The 19941-nt window shown below is 40.8% G+C and overlaps 1 protein-coding gene across 1 annotated transcript; it reads left to right on the forward strand.

Moving 5' to 3' along the window:
• The first annotated feature begins 3806 nt into the window (after positions 1 to 3806).
• LOC123507448 (angiotensin-converting enzyme-like) lies at positions 3807 to 15023 on the forward strand. Its single transcript, XM_045260325.1, is given in 15 exon segments — positions 3807 to 4168; positions 6157 to 6311; positions 6733 to 6894; positions 7551 to 7647; positions 8060 to 8203; positions 8518 to 8657; positions 9273 to 9361; positions 9363 to 9423; positions 9670 to 9839; positions 10476 to 10600; positions 10795 to 11038; positions 11345 to 11443; positions 11975 to 12115; positions 13339 to 13511; positions 14020 to 15023. Coding segments are annotated over 15 exon segments (1920 nt in total). The 5' UTR covers positions 3807 to 4092; the 3' UTR covers positions 14064 to 15023.
• The last annotated feature ends 4918 nt before the right edge of the window (positions 15024 to 19941 follow it).

The following is a 19941-nucleotide window of genomic DNA, read 5'->3' on the forward strand; positions in this document are numbered from 1 at the left end:
CTCTCTCTCTCTCTCTCTCTCTCTCTCTCTTGTCAGGTTTAGAAGGTCAAGGACTTTTTATTTTGTGCTTCCTCTGCATGTATGGCATTATAACATTTGCGTTATTGTTGTTGTTGTTGTTGTTGTTGTTGTTGTTGTTGTTGTTGTTTTGTTGTTGTTGTTGTTGGTGGTGGTGGTGGTTGTGGTAGTGGTGGTGGTGATGGTGGTGATGATGTTGTTGTTGTCCTTTTCTTCTTCTTCAGAAAGTCAAACAGAGACTTTCAACTCTCACTGCAGCGCAAGTAGTATTTATTTTTCATTTCAGTTCACTTCACTCACCTCTGCTGCGTTCACAGAGTCGCTACCCGAACTAACCGTCGATACTCATAAAGTTGCCTCGAGTTTATCAATAGCATCAAATAGTATGTTGAAATTATCTCCACAAAGCAACGTTTTTCCTGCGACACTTGCCTACACTTGCCTACGTGACCGGATGTGTATGTCGCTCTATTCCTTTTGAGGTTCTGATGTACTTAGTTAGTCCCAATGAAGACATAGACACAGCCAAATGTAAGATAGGTTTAAACTCAACAAAGAAAAATGCAAACTAATATTATCTTAGAACAATCATTTCGTTTCAAGTTTGGCCCAATAAAGATACAAACACAGCGAAATATAGGACAGCTCTAAACCCAACAATGAAAACAACGAAGTATGGTACGGTTCTAAACGCAATGAAGAAAACACCAACTAATATTATTTTAGAAGAATCTTTTGCTGTCCAGTTACGCCCAGTTAAAAAAACAACCACAACGAATTTAAGACAGCTCTTAACTCAACAAAGCAAACACACAAACTACTATTAATTTGGAACAATCATTTAGCGTCGAGTTTGGCCAAATAAAGACACAAACCCTACTTGGTACACTTTTAAGTACATAAAGGCACAAGAAAATGAGGTATAGAATAATGAAAACCCCCAATAACTTCCTCTGCTGCCTGTCAAACTACCCCTAGAACCGCCCCAAAAAAGAAACAGCGAAATACAAGACAGTTTTAAACCCATCTTAAAAGCAGAAGTTATAGGCCGGGGCCAGTATTCAGAAACGCTCTTCTCTCTCACCACGACTATTTTCCAAGGCCACAGAGACGATTAGCCGGAGTTTCAAAGGTGTTTCTCCTGTTAATAATATAGAAATCTTGTCACTCTACCTATAGAACCATAAAAACTTGCTTAAAATCTCCCTTCTCTCTCATCACGACTATTTTCTAATGCCAGAGATATGATTACCTCGATTTTCAAGAGTGCTTCTCCAGTTAATAATGTAAAAATCTTGTTAATCTGCCTATAGAACCGTAAAAACACCTTAATCTCTTCTGGACCATGACGTGTCTCCATATTCATTCTGCTTACTATTTAGTGATATTATACAGCTTCAGAAACTCACGTTGGGGGATTAGAATAGTGAAGACTGTGGCCATTAATCTTCTGACCATCATAGACCCTTCCTAGTGTCAATAAAATGGTCTAATCGTACAAAATTCTTAAGGTAAATATGATTTCCAGTACTGAAAAGATTAAAACACTGTGATAAATTTAGATAAAGCCTTCTTGAAGTAGTGGAAATGAAGCACAGAAAAGTTTGAGAATCCCAGCTTTAGTCACACTTGAAGAGGCAAGATGGCCGAACAAATATCAAGGTAAAAATGAGTTCCAGTACTGAAAGGATTAAAAACTGATAAATTTAAATAAAGCCTTTTTGAAATAATTAAAGTGAAGCACAAAAGAGTTTGAGAATCATATCTTCAGTCACACTGGAAGAGGCAAGACAGGCGAACAAATCTCAAGGTAAAAATGGATTCCAGTACTGAAAGAATAAAAAAAAGCCTTCTTGAAATAGTGAGGCCCTTTTGAAATAGTTAAGGTGAAGCACAGAAGAGTTTGAGAATCCTATCTTTAGTCATACTGGGAGAGGCAAAAAGGGCACGGCGTAGAGTTTCCAGGGTCCCGTCAGGAAGCAGTGCTAATACACCACCTCGGATTTCCCGCAAGGTTCGGTGCTGAGGCTCGGGACATAGCGGAGTGACTCAGCATCCGCCCGTGAGATGGATGTTACTCAGTGGGGAAGCTAGGAATGACTGGATGGGTGTCCGTGTGTACATGTGTGAGTGTGCGTGCGTGTGCGTGTGCGTGCGTGGCCTTCCCTGTGGTGTCTTGGTAGCTGGTATTTATAAGGCATTCAGGTTTTTTTTTTTTTTTATCTGTTTATTTATTCATTTATGAGTTTTGTAGATATTTTTATATTTTATTTTTTTTTGTCTGATATTTTGTTTCCTTACACTCTCTCTCTCTCTCTCTCTCTCTCTCTCTCTCTCTCTCTCTCTCTCTCTCTCTCTCTCTCTCTCTCTCTCTCTCTCTCTCTCTCTCTCTCTCTCTCTCTCTCTCTCTCTCTCTCTCTCTTAATGTGTGGCCCCTGTTCACCTAGCAGTAAATAGGTACGGGATGTAACTCGAGGGGTTGTGGCCTCGCTTTCCCGGTGTGTGGAGTGTGTTGTGGTCTCAGTCTTACCCGAAGATCGGTCTATGAGCTCTGAGCTCGCTCCGTAATGGGGAAGACTAGCTGGGTGACCAGTAGGCGACCGTGGTGAATTACATAAACACACACACACACACACACACACACACACACACACACACACACACACACACACACACACACACACACACACCGCTTTCCGGGACTCGAACCAGGAGGGTCTGGGTTCGAATTCCGGGAAGCGGCTAGGCAAATGGGCAAGGCTCTTAATGTGTAGCCCCTGTTCACCTAGCAGCAAGTAGGTATGGGATGTAACTTGAGGGATCGTGGCCTCGCTCACCCAGGCCTCGCTGTCCCGGTGTGTGGAGTGTGTTGTGGTCTCAATCCTACCCGAAGATCAGTCTATGAGCTCTGAGCTCGTTCCGTAATGAGGAAGGCTGGCCGGGTGACTAGTGGACAACCGTGGTGAATTACACACACACACACACACACACACACACACACACACACACACACACACACACACACACACACACACACACACACACACACTCTCTCTCTCTCTCTCTCTCTCTCTCTCTCTCTCTCTCTCTCTCTCTCTCTCTCTCTCTCTCTCTCTCTCTAACATTAAAAACACATTAAAAACTCATACAATTTTAAGTAGACCCTTTGGAATGTATCAGAAGTGGTGTGTGGAAGCGTTTCAGAATACATGTCTTCCGTTGAATGGTTTTATTTTACATTTAGTTATGTTTCCCGCTTAATTCATTCTCTGTTTCTAAGAAGAAAACGAATATATTTTAAGGTACACACATATAGAGACTTACACCGTTAAAAATGCTTAATAATGATGCCTTTTTCATTCTATACTTTGACGTACGGGAAGTTAAGTATTTGTATTATTTAGTGTGCCTTAAATTATATGCAGTACATTTAACACCTTTCTTTTCCTGAGTCATCCGTCACAGTGGAACAAAACACACTCGAATGTCAAGGCAACGAAATCTTTCCTATGCGATAATGTGCAAAAACTCACACATTCTTACACACATTTTTACACTCTCACTCTTCTCTACCTATCTCATTCATCTGCTTCCCTCTCACCCTTACTTATATCTCTCCACCTTTGATCCTTTCAGAAGCATGACGCGTTTCCATATCTATTCTACTTATTTTACTTACTAATTGGTGATTTTATACAGCTTCAGAAACTCATGTGGGGGATTAGGATAGTGAAGACTGTGTCCATTATTCTTCTGACCTCCATAGACCCTTCCTAATGTCAATAAAATGATCTAATCGTACACAAATCTCAAGGTAAAAATGTGTCCCAGTATTGAATGAGTTAAACACGTCGAACTGTAAACTTTCTCACACTTTCACTGACAAATGATAAAATTCCTGCATATTTTCGCTATAGTAACACGAACACACCCAAAAACCGTAAGAATCTACCCTTTACCTTCAATTTACCTTGAATTTACCTTTCCCTCCCGCCTCCCCGCCGCCCTTTCCCCTTCCCTGGCAGTGAGGCAACGGCAAGCAGACAGGCAGGTTGCAAGCAGTTCACGTGCGAGATGGCTGGAGTAAGGGTGGACTGCTTCGTGGTGGTGCTGGTGGTGATGGTGGTGATGGTGGCTGGTGTGTTGGATGGTGAGTGTTCCTGGTGATATAGTGTTGTGTTTGGGTGTGTTGTGTGTGTTTGTGTGGGTTTGTTTAGGTGTGTTTAGTAGTGTAAAAACTGGTTTGTGACTTTCCAATCCTTTTCATAAACAGATGATGTTCTTAGCGAGGTCATCAAGGCAGTGACACAAGGAAAATATTAAGTTTTTGTGTTGATATGCTTCTTTTTTATTGCTGTGAGTGTTTGTGTGGGCTTATTTAGTGTTGTGTTTGGTTTGTGGTGGAAAAACTGGTTTGTGATACGTGCAATACTTTCCAATCCTATTCATAAACACGGAAATTTCTTAGCGAGATTTTTGTGTCATTTTTTCACTTGTGTTGATAAGCTTCTCTTTTATCATGTCGTCTCAAGCTGTCCTCGTGTTTTTACTCGTTTATTTCTGTATTTTACTTCTCTATCCCTTGTTTACTTTGTGTTATGAGAGGTGTGAAGATTATTAGCCAACTTTTTTATAAGTAATATAGGATACTTTTCTAAACACACACACACACACACACACACACACACACACACACACACACACACACACACACACACACACACACACACACACTGTCAATTAATATATTCTGATTCTGACTTGACGGATGATGACAATACATTAAGAATAATATTTTTTTCTTTTCTTTCTTTTTAAATCAGTTTTTTTTTTCGAGGCTGGCAATGACATTTATTTTTTAAGATAAAAATCTGTCTTCTGAAATTAGTTTGAAGAGTTTCCTTTGCTCTCATGTACTTCTTCCTTTTTTTTCCTTTTTTCCTCTTTTTCTTCTTTTTTTACTTTCCATTTTTTTCTTTTTTTTTTCTTTTCTATTTTTTTCTTTTCTCTTTTTCTTCTTATTCGTAATATTCTTCTTTTCGTTATTTTCTAATTTTTTTTATCATCATCATCATTGTCTTCTTCTTCTTCTTCTTCTTCTTCTTCTTCTTCTTCTTCTTCTTCTTCTTCTTCTTCTTCTTCTTCTTCTTTCTTTCATGCTTTTTTTCTTTCTTTATTTTTCTTTTTCTACTCCTTCTTCATCATCATCATCATCATCATCATCATCATCATCATCACCATCACCATCATCATCATCATTATCATCATCATTATCACCATCATCTTTCTTCTTCTTCTTCATCATCATTATCTTTCTTCTTCTGCTTCTTCTTCTTCTTCTTCTTCTTCTTCTTCACCATCTTTCTTTTTTTCTTCTTCTTCTTCATCATCATCATCATCATCATCATTATCTTTCTTCTTCTTTTTCTTCTTGTTCTTGTTCTTGTTCTTGTTCTTGTTCTTGTTCTTCTTGTTTTTGTTCTTCTTCTTCTTCTTCCCTCCCTGCAACAATCTAGGAAACATTACATAAGTAACTGTACGAGTCTTTATTTTGTACTGATGAGAAAGTTCATTGTGGGTGACTGAACTGAACAGAGAGAGAGAGAGAGAGAGAGAGAGAGAGAGAGAGAGAGAGAGAGAGAGAGAGAGAGAGAGAGAGAGAGAGAGAGAGAGACAGACCGCAGGCACGTAACTGTACATTTATTGCTCCAGTTAACGTGATAAAGGTAATATTTGCACCTTGATATAATTAGTCTGAGAATCTTGCCACAAGTTTCACATTAACCGGTTTGTCTCGGGCGGCCTCTTAGTCTGCTCCCGCCCACGCGCCCGCCCACACGCACGACTCGGGGGATTGGGTGATGGTGAGAGGGAGAGGGAGAGGAAGAGGAAGAGGAGAGGAAGACGAAGAGGGAGAGTTAACAGAAGAGGAGAAGAGAGAGTAGGAATAAAAGGAGATGGTCTGGAAACTACTACTACTACTACTACTACTACTACTACTACTACTTTTACTATTACCACTACCACTACTGCTGGCACTACTACTGCCACTACTACTACTACTACTACTACTACTACTACTACTACTACTACTACTACTACTACTACTACTACTACTATAATTACAATCCCCCACAGCTGCGGTCGTACATGTGCCCCGCGTCAGACTGCCAGACATAGCCACGAGCTTTCTGAAGGATGTCAACGAGCAGGGTTCGAACCGATGCACCGCGTCTCTCTCCGCACAGTGGGCCTACCAAACCAACGTGACGGAGGAGACCAGGAAGGCACAGGTAGAGAGAGAGAGAGAGAGAGAGAGAGAGAGAGAGAGAGAGAGAGAGAGAGAGAGAGAGATGTTTATTTCCTTCTCAGTTATCTACGTAACTGTACCTCGACCCTGTAACTTAACCCCTTCAGTACCATGATGTGTTTCCATATTCATTCTGCTTACTGTTTGGTGATTTTGTACTCCTTCCAAAACTTATGACGGGGGTTAAGATAGTGCAGACTCTGGCCATTAATCTTCTGCCCTCCATATACCCTTCCTAATGTCAATAAAATAGTATAATCGCACGTAAATCTCAAGGTAAAAAATATGTCCCAGTATTGAGGGAGTTACATGACTTTTCTCTAATATAACTGACTTTAATTCCCCTTTTAACTAACTGTGTAACTCGATCCTAGAGCACCAACGCTCCCTCTCTCCCTTCCCAGAATGAAGCGCTCCTGGACTTCGCGGTGTGGCGGCAGGAGACCGGCAATGCATCGAGAACCTTTGCCTCCCTCGGCCCTCTGTTGTCGCGTGATCAGAGGCGCCAGCTCCGTTTTCTGTCCTCCCTCGGCATGGCTGCGTTACCCGAGGCTGAGCTGGAGGAGGTGAGATTACGGTGGTTTTTCCCGTGTGTCTGGTCAGCTGTGTGTGTGTGTGTGTGTGTGTGTGTGTGTGTGTGTGTGTGTGTGTGTGTGTGTGTGTGTGTGTGTGTGTGTGTGTGTGTGTTCCAGTTATGTATGTATAAATTTCCTCTCCTCTTTTTCTCTTTTTTTTTTGTGTGTTCCAGTCATATGCATCTCATCCTCCTCCTCCTACTCCTTCTCTATTTCCCCTCCCCCTCTCTCTCTCTCTCTCTCTCTCTCTCTCTCTCTCTCTCTCTCTCTCTCTCTCCCTCTCTCTCTCTTTTTTGTGTCAGCCCTCCAGCTCTCACTTGTACATCATCTCTCCTCCCGGTTTAATTTTCTCTAGTACTGGTTTTGCCTCTTCTTTTTTTTCCTTTCCTTTATTTCCTCGTGTTTCCCTCTTTTGGTCTTCAATGGCTTAGCTTTGACCTGAGCCGGCTTGTGTTTTTGCCTTAGCTAGGTAGAGAAGGAGGAGGAAGAATAGTAGTAGTAGTAGTAGTAGTAGTAGTAGTGAGTGCTATTATTTTTCTTGTCATTTTCTTATCATCATCAACCCTATTCTCATCATAACACTTCCTTGTATTTATTTAGTTATCGTCATCATCATTGTCACTACTCACATAACACTTTCTTACCAGTACACAAGCCTTAAGACCGAGATGCTGCAGGTGTACAGCAGTGCCAGGGTATGTGACTTCAACCAGCCCGCCAAGTGTGACCAGACTCTTAGCGCAGGTGTGTAAAGAAGCTATGCAGGTATGTGTCTTGTCATTATGAGCATATTAAACTGTATGAACACCCTTGAAAACTCTTTGCTTTCTCTCGCCACGATTATTTTTCAAGGCGACAGATTCCATTATCCATGTTCTCAAGAGTGCTGTCTCTCTTTACTCCCTTCAGTAAATTGACACGTTTTCATATTAATTCTTCTTACTATTTGGTGATTTTATACAACCTCAGAAACTTATTTGGGGATTGAAATAGTGAAAATTCTGGCTTTTAAACTTTTAACCTCCATAAACCAGTCTTAATTTAAACAAAATCTTCTAATCATACCCAAAACTCATGGTAAAAATACGTCCCAGTACTGAAGGGGTTAACGGCATTTATTACACCTGGCTACCCTTCTCGATCCTTTCCATCATAGACCTGAGCAGGATGATGAAGTCGAGCCGGGAGTACCAGGAGCTGGCCCATGTGTGGCGAGCGTGGCGGGACAACACTGGCAGGAAGATGCGGCCGTACTTTAGCCAGCTGGTGACCCTTGCTAACAGGGCCGCTCAACTCAATGGTGGGACGACTTGTGGATAGAACGTAATGTGCAGAAATATAAAGAATAGATAAGTAATAAGGAATATAAATTAGGTTATGGTTGTTATGAAGTCATTTGAACATAAATAGCAAAACTAGTAAGGAAAAATATTTGTAGAATAAGATACATTGGAATATTGAAGGTGTGGAGAAGACGTGAAGGAAAACAGAGGGAAAACAGAGATGAGAGTCACTGGAAAATGCAAGGAATGTAAACTCATCCTCTCACTCTAAGAAAGCAGTGAAAGAGAGAAGTACAATTGCATATTCTGAAAGCAAATACAATCTCTGCAGGTTTCGACAATCGGGCAGACCAGTGGCAGGCGAAGTACAACAGCAATGGCAACTTTACCTCTGTCCTCAGTGAAATCTTCCAGCAGCTGGCGCCCTTGTACCAGCAGCTGCACGCCTACGTCAGGAGGAAGCTGCGAGAGGTGAGTTGAACCCTGTGTTGTTTGTGTGAAGGAAAAGTATACAGACTTTACCGGTGACTAGGCTTAACACATTTGGGAACTGGTTGTCATGTGAGGTGATGTGTTGTTTGGCAAGCTTGGTCTTTTTATCGGCGCTTCTCTGATGATCCTCACTGCTGTTTCTCACTGGTCAGTTTTCAGTTCAATCGTGTTAAGAATTTTCCTTTTCTGATTCCTTCTTTTTCCACATTTCATATATCACTGTCTTGCTTCTTTCGATCAATTCTTCTTTAACTCCTTCAGTAGTGGAACGCATTTTTACCAAGAGTTTTGGGTGTGATTAGAGGATTTTATTTACATTATGAAGGGTCTATGGAAGCTAATGCATTAATATCCGGAGTCTTCACTACTTTAATCCCGCTTAAAATTCTAAAGCTGTGTAAATTCTCCAAATAGTAAGCAGAATGAATATAGAAACGCGTCATGGTACTGAAGAGGTTAAATATATTATATCCTCTTCTTCCTCTGTATTAAGTCTTTCTGTTTACACTATTTTCTTTCTTTCATATAGTTGAGCTGATTTAGTTGTAGTGTTGAAAAGCCAGCCAGAGTAAATAATGGCATGCTTTCCTTTAGCAATACGGTGAGACACACATCAGTAGGAAGGGACCTATACCTGCTCACCTGCTGGGCTCCATGTGGGGACAGCGGTGGGAGGACATCTATCCTTGTGAAGCCCTACCCACTGAAACCTTCACTGGACATCACGCAGGAGATGAAGGCACAGGTAAGGCTAAGATTTACCCTTTCAGTACTGGGACATATTTTTACCATGAATTTTGGGTATGATTAGACAATTTTATTTACAATAGGAAAGGTCTGTGGATGTCAGAAGATTAATGGCCACAGTCTTCACTATTTTTAATCCCCACATAAGTTTTTGAAGCTGTATAAAATCACTAGATAGTAAGCAGAATGAATATGGAAACGCGTCATGGTACTGAATGGGCTAACGCTTATCAAACCTCCTCAGGGATACACAGTGAGGAAAATGTTTGAGTTGGCGGATGATTTCTTCGTCTCTCTGAACATGACTCGCCTCCCAACCTCCTTCTGGCGAAATTCCCTCTTCGTCCGCCCCTCAGACAGGAAGGTGTTGTGCCAAGCTTCAGCCTGGGACTTCTGCAATGGCAAGGACTACAGGTAAGAATGTGGCACTTGAGTGGGACTGAAGGAGACAAACAGGAGAGGAGGAGGAATATAGTGACGGTTGTAAGGATTAATAGAGAGCAAAGTGTGGAAGAGAATGGAGGAATGAGTGGAGGAGTGTGTGAGTGAGTAAGTGGGAGAGTGAGAGAGAGCGTGGGAGAGGAAAGCAAGAGGGAAAGGAAGGTTCTTAATCCGTAGAGTTAGTGAAACGTGAGTCACTGCCACCGTAGAGTTTTACCGCGGTGCGAAAATTTCTCCTGCTGTTAATACTACTTTTCTTTTTCTACTACTACTACTACTACTACTACTACTACTACTACTACTACTACTACTACTACTACTACTACTACTACTACTACTACTACTACTACTACTACTACTACTACTACTACTACTACTACTACTACTACTACTACTACTACTACTACTACTACTACTACTACTACTACTACTACTACTACTACTACTATTACTACTACTACTACTACTACTGCTGCTGCTGCTGCTGCTGCTACTGGTGGTGGTGGTGGTGGTGGTGAGAGAGAGAGAGAGAGAGAGAGAGAGAGAGAGAGAGAGAGAGAGAGAGAGAGAGAGAGAGATAATTTCCAGTGTTGGCGTGTGTCGTTGCAGAGTGAAGATGTGCGCCAAGGTTCACATGAAGGACCTGCTCTCCATCCACCACGAGCTGGGCCACATCCACTACTACCTCCAGTACAACCACCTGCCACTCGTCTTCCGCAAGGGTGCCAACCAGGGTGAGAATGCCAGCCTACTATTACACTCGAGATTCAACGCACGGAAATCGCCTCGAGATTCCTTTTATTGTATTAACGAAGTAGAATCTTATTGAAGTATTAAAAGAACCCCAAAAAACACATGTGTAAACAACAATGGTTTACTCAATACTAAACATATTTTACAAACTCGCACACAACCTTTCATCCTTCAGGTTTCCACGAGGCACTGGGAGACACAGTTATCATGAGCGTGGGCACACCGAGGCACTTACAGAGAGTGGGTCTGCTGAAGGAGGTAGAGGAGGACAATGAGCTGGAAATGAACTACCTGCTGAGAGTGGCGCTGCGTTGGGTTCCTCTCCTGCACTTCGCCTATGTGCTGGACTTGTGGCGCTGGGAGGTGTTCAGCGGCCACGTTCCCGAATATGCCTGGAATTGTGTGTGGTGGGAATTAAGGTAAACACTTCCAGATTTCTGCAACAGATTTAATCACAACTCATAGTATTGATAGACATTAATTGCTAACCTCTTTTGTACTGGGACGCATTTTTCTCATGAATTTTTAGTGTGATTAGACAATATTACATTAGGAAAGGTCTATGGAGGTCAGAAGATTAATGACCAGAGTATTCGCTATTTTAACTCCCACATATATTTCTGAAGTTAAGTAAAATCATCAAATAGTAAGCAGAATGAATATGAAAACGCGTCCTGCTACTGATGAGGTCAAGAGAAGTTATTTCATTCCGGCGGGGCTTTCAGGTTCCAGCTCCAGGGCCTCAAGCCGCCAGTAGTCAGGACAGAGAAGGATTTTGACCCCGCCGCCAAGTACCACGTGGTCGCGGACGTGGAGTATATTAGGTGAGTATTGCCGTGTATTTTTAGAGCATCCCTTGGAACTCCCTATCTACTGTATTTCCAACTTCCCATGACTTGACTTCAATTAAGAGTGAGATTTCAAGACATTTATCCCTTCATTTAGCTAACCCTTTTGGACTTGCAGGGGCAACTAAGTCCACCATTTTACTATCTTATATTGCCCTGACAAGTTTTTCCTTCTTACATAAAAAAAAAAAAAAAAAAAAATATATATATATATATATATATATATATATATATATATATATATATATATATATATATATATATATATATATCAATGTCTGTTATCTTGTATCGGTAAATATATAATGCTGCTAATGTTTTTAGTGATCACTGGTGGACTTTGACATTGTGACCTTTATTCGTAGATGTTTTCTCTCTCATGGATTATTTCTAAAGGTCAGAGGTGAGGATTATTGTGGAAAAGTGTGGTTATATTTCCTAAAGGGACTGTGACGTGTGGACCTTATGGCTTCTTGCAATTTTCCTTATTTCCTGATATATTGGCAGGTACTACGTGTCAACAGTACTGCAGTTCCAGTTCTACAAGGCCCTGTGTATGAAGGCAGGAGAGTATGACCCTCTTGACCCTAGCAAGCCTCTGCATAAGTGTGACTTCTATAACTCCTATGAGGCGGGAAACACCCTTAAGTGAGTAATAGGAGAGAAAATGTATGTTTTATTTTTATCCTGTCCGGAGCACGTAGCGTCAGGGACCATAACGCTACTGCTGACTGACCACAGAGGGAAATCCAGTCCAGTCCAGCCCAGTCTATATAGTCAAGTCCAGTAGTAGGCTTGGGATTAGACCCATATTCTGAAACACCTCCGCGCTGCACCGTCACTATATTTAAAGGACTCTAGTTGAAGTGACACGAGTTTTTAAGGATGTTTTTATTTGTGATTCTAGTGACATGTTAACACGTTTTCTGCATTATCAACAAGGCAAATAGTCTTTAAAATCTGGCTTGTCGTCTCTGTGGCCTTGGAAAACTGTCGTAGTGAGAGATCAAGTCGTTTCTGGCCATATTCAGAAACGCCTTGCTCTCTCACCACGACAGATTTCCAAGGCCACAGAGACGACTAGACGGGATTTCAGGACCAGTTTCTCCTATCAATACACTAAATATTCTGTCAATCTATCACCAGAACCATAAAAACACCCTTAACAACGCTTTATTCTCTCACTACTTTTTCCAAGGCCACAGAGACAATTAGCCAGATTTTTAAGACAGTTTTTTCCTTTTCACAAACAAGAAATAAGGCCAATCCATCACCAGAGCCATAAAACACCTTTAAAGCCATGAGTATATTGAACTAGAGCCTCTAGAAAGTAGTGATGATGAAAGAGCAAAGCGTTTCAGAAAATGGACCTCATATCTTTGCATTTGCGTCCATTTTTGTTTATTTTCTTATTCTTAACGCATCTTCTTTTGTATTTACAATTTGATATTTTTTTTCTTTCTATTTCTTCTACCGATAATGTTCTGGAAGGCAAGGCAGTGACATGTGATTGACAGAGAAAACGTAAGTGAACATGATAGGGAGTGAAGGGTGACTGAAGTATCTCCTTATAAACAAGAAAAAACAATAACTAAAAATAATAAGCAATAACAAACAAGAGTAAACAATAATAGGGAGTGAAGGGTGACTTAAATATCTCTTTATAGATAAGAATAACAACACTAGTAATGATGTAAAATACTTGAAAGGTCATCTAATTTGTTGTAAGTAGAAAAAAGAGAGATTTACCAGAACTTAGTGAATTTTGTACCTAAACGAAGACCAAATAAAATGAAGCCAAAATAAACACACACACACACACACAATAAACCTAAGATAACCTTCACTAACCATCAAACTTCACCCCTTAGGAAAATGTTGAAGCTTGGGCGTTCGAGACCATGGGAGGAAGCGCTGGGGGTCCTGACAGGGGAAGCTGAAGGAAGACTGGATGCTACTGCTATGAGGGAATATTTCAAACCCTTAGAGGAGTGGCTGGCTGCAAACAACGAGAAGCATGGCGAACACATTGGCTGGCAGTCTGGTAATATGGTTGTTGCTTCTCACGGTGTATTTCATGTGTTTTCAAGTGTATTGGTAATTTTCTTCTTTCAGCTCGTATTCAGAAACGCTTTCCTCTCTCACCAAGACTGTTTTTCAAGGCTACAGAGATGACTAGCGAGGTTTTCAAGAGTGTTTCTCCAGTTAATAGTATAGAAATCTTGTCTCTCGCGTTTTTCTCTCTCATCACGACTGTTTTCTAAGGCTACAGAGATGACTAGCGGGGATATCAAGAGTATTTCTACAGTTAACAGTGTAGTAATCTCATTTTCCCATCACCTATGTACATTTAGTTTCTACATTCATTCCTCTACATATGTCCAGTTTTAATTCTCATCTCTCAATTATCTTCGTACATTTAGCCTGTACATTCCCTCCTCTTACCTATGTTCCGTTTTACCTCAGTACGTTTAGCATTCATTCATCTTCCGTATGTCTCAGTACTTGTAGCATTCATTCATCTTTTATAAGTCTCGATCTCTTCCCCACAGACGGAGAGTACTGCAAGCAAGGCTCACTGGGGGCTCTTCGCTGACCTCCAACCTTCAGGCCAACTTTCCCTTCCCTTCTTGGTGGTGTTCGTCTTGCCACAGCCCTGACCCTCCCATGCCCTCCCTTGCCTCCTGCTGTGCTGCTGGTACCTCCCCTCTCTCCATTCCCTGCCCCATTCCCTGCCCCGCCTGCCTCTAGTGACCCGTGACTCAGCCAGGTGTGTGTAGGTGTGTCGTCATTGGTGGTAGTGCGTTGTGCTATGAATGTTGCTCCTCTCTCTCTCTCTCTCTCTCTCTCTCTCTCTCTCTCTCTCTCTCTCTCTCTCTCTCTCTCTCTCTCTCTCTCTCTCTCTCTCTCTCTCTCTCTCTCTCTCTCTCTCTCTCTCTCTCTCTCTCTCTCTCTCTCTCTCTCTCTCTCTCTCTCTCTCTGCTAAAGTAGTGAAGTAAGTAGACATATCTATCAATACATTTGTCTACCTATTATTGTTTTATCTATTTGTGTTTCGTATGGTTAAGTAAAGATTGTAATGTCCCGTCTGTTAAAGTTTATGTGTGTGTGTGTGTGTGTGTGTGTGTGTGTGTGTGTGTGTGTGTGTGTGTGTGTGTGTGTGTGTGTGTGTCAGTGTGTGTCTTTCCATCTGCAAGTTCATTTCCGTTCTGTTACTCATTTATTTCTTTAAGTTTGGTGTCATTTGTAGAACACTTCACGTTTTTGTAGAGTGATGATGTAATGCATTAATATAACACACTTACTTGTACCATTCCGGGTCTTGAGTGCAATGCAGAACTTAATACCGTTCACAGATAGTTCTTAGATTCACTTAGTGTGTTGAAAATATTAATAATTCGTAGCCAGTCTCAGAAAAGGAAGGTTGTCTAATGTTGGGTTATTCTATTTAGCCAAGATAAGAAATAAAGGCTTTTATTTTATACTCTTTATGTTTTGTGTGATAGAAACACTGGAATAAGAGAGTAAAAATAAATAATAAAAGAATTCTTACTGATATACTAGTCTCTATAGAGCATTGTGGGATAATTGTCCTTAAACTTACCAATTACTAATATTTATGCCAGCAGTAGTTAATAATGCCTTACATAGGAGGTCATTGCTTCAGGGTGACACACTGAATGATGGTTAAATAAATAGGTAAAGTCATAAGCCTTTAACATAACGATTATAGCGGTGGCGTCATGAAACACTTCCGCGTCTCACCACAACATTCAAAAGATTCATATAAGTTCAAGTGACACAGATTTTTAACTCCTTCAGTATTGTGACACATTTTTCACCATGAGTTTTGGTTATAATTAGACGATTTTATTGTCATTATAAACTGTCTATGAAGGTCAGAAGATTAATGGCCAGAGTCTTCCTGTTTTAATCCCCACATAATTTTCTTAAGCTGTATAAACTCACCAGATAGTTAGCATAATAAATATAAGAACAGGTCCTGGTACTGAAGAGGTTAAGGGTGTTTTTACAGTTCTGTCGAAGAAACACCTTTCAAAATGTAGCGAATCATCTCTGTTGTCTTTGAGTAGTGAGAGAACAAAGGGATTCAGAATGCAATCTTAACTCTTTCAATACTGAGACGTACATTTACCTTGATTTTTGGGGATGATTTGACGATTTTATTTGCATTAGGAGAGGTGTATGGAGGTCAGAAGTTTAATGGCCAGTCTTCACTACTTTAATCTCCACATAAGTTTCTGAAGCTGTATAAAATCACCAAATAGTAACCAGGATGAATATGAAAGCATGTCATGGTACTGAAGAGGTTAAAGGTGTTTTTTGTGATGAAGAAACACTTGAAAACGTAGTCAGTCATCTCTATTGCCTTTTAATAGTGGGAGAGCAAATTAATTCAGAATGTAAGCTTAATCCATTCAATACAGAGACGCATATAACGATTGTATTAGCATTAGGAAAGATCTATGGATGTCAATATATTAATAGCTAGAGTCCTTCCTGTTTTAACCCCCACACAAGTTTCTGAAGTTGTATAAAATCACCAAATAATAACCAGAATGAAGATAAAAATGCAACATAGTACAGGAGTGAAACGTAACTAGGTAGTTGTTACGTCAGCAGGTGGGGGAAGAGAGAATGACGAAGAGGGGAGGATATTCAGCGGACAGCCAGATGGAACAGCAGAGGTACCACTAACTCAAGACTCAAGCTGCCCCGGTGCCTCAGTCTCCCGCCGTGTCACTCCTATGTACAGTGTGGAGCGCCGATCACAGCCTTCCCACAGAGACTACCACGCTGCCGCTGGTAAGGCTGGTGCTTATGTTTGGTTTGTTGACATAGCGTTCCTTTCGTCGTTTGCTGAGTGTTAGAGGCTTTGGTGGGTTTGAGCTCACCACGGCTGTTTTGAAAGATTATAAATGCCATTTACTGAGTTTTCAAGAGTGTTTTTGATGTTAATGATGTACGAGTGTTGTTAATTTGTCGTTATAACCATAGAAGCATCCTCAAAATGAGTCTTTTGAGAGTAATAGAGGTTTGTGCAGTAAATTTAAAAGAGTATTCCCTTTACATTCTCTACTTTGTACGTCTCAGAAAATGAAAATTCGTAAAGGTAAACTTATCTATATTTTTCAAAACATTTATTTCATATGTTTTAGTATATAATCTTAAACTTTAGTCTTATCTTATATTCTAAATAAAGACCACTGTGCCAACTTCCTGTCGATTATCGTGGGTAGAGCAATATTATCGCATCACACTAAAAAGTTTCCTTCTATAATCACATAAGGAAACAATGGAAGCTGTAGGAAACAATGAAAGCTACACGTGGCAGTACCTGTAGGAAACACGCTTATCAATATCCACCTATCTTCCTCATCCATACAAACTGTCAAGTCTTCAGAGCTTTCTAATGATTCTTTGTTATGTTCAGTAGCACATGAAGAGAGAGAGAGTGTCACATGTTGCCCCTTACACACAAAACTTGCATCTAACTATACAAACATTCCTCACGCAAACTTCAAAATCGAAAATGAGTTAAAATATATAGTAGTGATTGGAATGTACAGACTGAATACACTGTGAGGTGAGGAGAGATGAGGTAAAACATGAGACTAGCGAGTGAGTGGGCCTTCTTTTCTTTATATTTGTTGTTGTCCTTAGCCAGTCCTCCTCTCTTACATAAAATACACACACACACACACACACACACACACACACACACACACACACACACACACACACACACACACACACACACACACACACACACACACTGAAAGGTTATTGCTATATTGAGAAAGCTAGTGAAGGAGACAGTTCATATTCACACTTACTGATGCACAGACATGCTTTTATTTCAACATCATAGTGTTTGAATGTTTGTTGAGTTACTGGAACCACACACACACACACACACACACACACACACACACACACACACACACACACACACACACAGTAAGATTAAAATTGCATAGTACCCCGATTACGTCTCAACTTGTAAATGTCACTGTCAATCTGCCTTAGTAGTAGTAACAATAGTAGTAGTAGTAGTAGTAGTAGTAGTAGTAGTAGTAGTAGTAGTAGTAGTAGTAGTAGTAGTAGTAGTAGTAGTAGTAGTAGTAGTAGTAGTAGTAGTAGTAGTAGTTTATCGTGCTATTCTTTTCCTCTTCATCACTCTCTTTCGTCTTTACTTCATCATCATTACCACCATCATCATCATCATCACCATCATCATTACCACACACACACACACACACACACACACACACACACACACACACACACACACACACACACACACACACACATACACACACACATTCAAATCTTTTTCACTTCTATATTTTCTCCGTTCTCAATCCTTCCTAGCTCTCCCTCTCTCCCTCTCTCTCTCTCTCTCTCTCTCTCTCTCTCTCTCTCCGGTGATGTCTCTGATGAATGTTATTTGGGCCTGCCAATTCCCTCACCGTGCACCTGTCCATACGGCTGTCCAGGTGTCTGTCTTACCTGTCTGTATGTCCATCGCACCGCTAATCAGTCGGGGTCGCTGTCAATCCACTCCCTCTCTCTCTCTCTCTCTCTCTCTCTCTCTCTCTCTCTCTGGTAGTGAAAGGTCGATGTGGTTAATACATGTCTCCACTCTTCTCCTCCTCCTCCTCCTTCTCTTATTCCTCCTCTTCTTCCTCTTTTTTCTTCTTCTTGTTTTTGTTCATAGTTCTTCTTCATCTTCTTTTTCTTGGCTACCTTTTCTTATTCGTTGTTTTTGTTGTTGTTGTTCTCTTCCTCCTTCTTCTTCATTCTTCTCTTCTTCTTTTGTTCTTCTTCTTTTTCTTCTTCCTCCTCCTCTTCCTCGTCGTCGTCATCTTCGTTTGCATCCTTTATCCCATCCTTATCTTGGTTTGCAATTCTCTCTTTCTCTCTCTCTCTCTCTCTCTCTCTCTCTCTCTCTCTCTCTCTCTCTCTCCCTATTCTTTTCCTTTCTTCCTTTATTGTTATTCCGTTTAATTTTTCCATTTCTTTGCTTTTCATTTCTCTGTTTTTATTCTTCTGTTATTCTTTCTTCCTTCCTTCCTTCAATTATTCATTTTTTTTCTTTTCTCTTCTGTTTATTCCTTACATTCCTAACCCCATTTCTTCCTCCTCTCCCTCTCGTTCTCTCTCTCCCCGTCCCTCTCCCTCCCTTCCCTTCTCCCTCTTCAACATTTCATCGTCACCCTACCTGCCTTTTTCTCTCCCCCTCTCCCTTCCCTCTTGTTTATCTCCATTATTCCACCTATCTCTTTCTTTTCTTTCTCTCTTTTATATTTCTTTGTATTATCATTAATCTCTCTACTACTACTACTGCTTCTACTTCTACTACTACTACTACTACTACTACTACTACTACTACTACTACTACTACTGCAGGTCGGTTTATCTAGCATAGTTATTCTGAGAGGTGAAAAATACAATGAGAACTGACGTGTGTGTGTGTGTGTGTGTGTGTGTGTCGTGAGTTCGAAGCGTCAGTCAAGTTTCGAACGCGGGTTTGGATGTGACGCGAACCTTGATTGATCTGGGCAGGAGTTAAGAGAGAGAGAGAGAGAGAGAGAGAGAGCCAGTAACATAACCACGTCTTGTTACTATAACCGACCTCTCACACACACACACACAAACACACACACACACACACGGATAATTCCATTCCCTGTGGCCATTTACTCTTGAAAACGACAAAAGTTGGTACAAAGGACGCAGCTAAAGCAACACCAACTAGAAGGAGCGAATAGGGAGGAGGAGGAGGAGGAGGAGGAGGAGTAGTAGTAGAAAGGAGGAAGGAAGAAGATAAGGAGGAGGAAGGAAGAACACTAGGAAGGAGAAAAAAGAAGGAAAAGAGAAGAGAAAGCTATTCCAGAGAGAGAGAGAGAGAGAGAGAGAGAGAGAGAGAGAGAGTTAATGGGCGTATAGGTAACCCAGTTAATGACGTGGAAAACTTTTGGGTTGAGGAAAATTAATGGGAGGAAAAAATAATAGTGACCCCATCAGATATTTCCTTTCATCTACCCTCGTTTTCTTTTTCGTCATCCACTTAGTATTCACCAAGCAACCACAGAAGCACCAGCCATCCACATCCACATCCAAGAGTCACCATTTCATCCACATTACCACGTTCGGTCACTTCATAATGGCCTTGTAATGGTGTTCATATAATTGTCTTTGTAATCGCTATATATTTTCACTATAGGCCAAAATTAAGCCTTCACTATATAGATCTGTATTCTGAAACGCTTTGCTCTCTCATCATTACTGCTCTCCAAATGGTCCAGTTGAAGATACTCGTGTTTTTAAGAGTATTTTCATGGTTCTGGTTGTAGATTGGTAAGATTTTTTGTATATTAAGTGAAGAAACTATCTTGAAAACCCGATTAGTTGTCTCTGTGGTCTTGGAAATTGTCAAAGGGAGAGGG

This window comes from Portunus trituberculatus, chromosome 22 (assembly GCF_017591435.1).
Source record: "Portunus trituberculatus isolate SZX2019 chromosome 22, ASM1759143v1, whole genome shotgun sequence".
Taxonomy (NCBI): Eukaryota; Metazoa; Arthropoda; class Malacostraca; order Decapoda; family Portunidae; genus Portunus; species Portunus trituberculatus.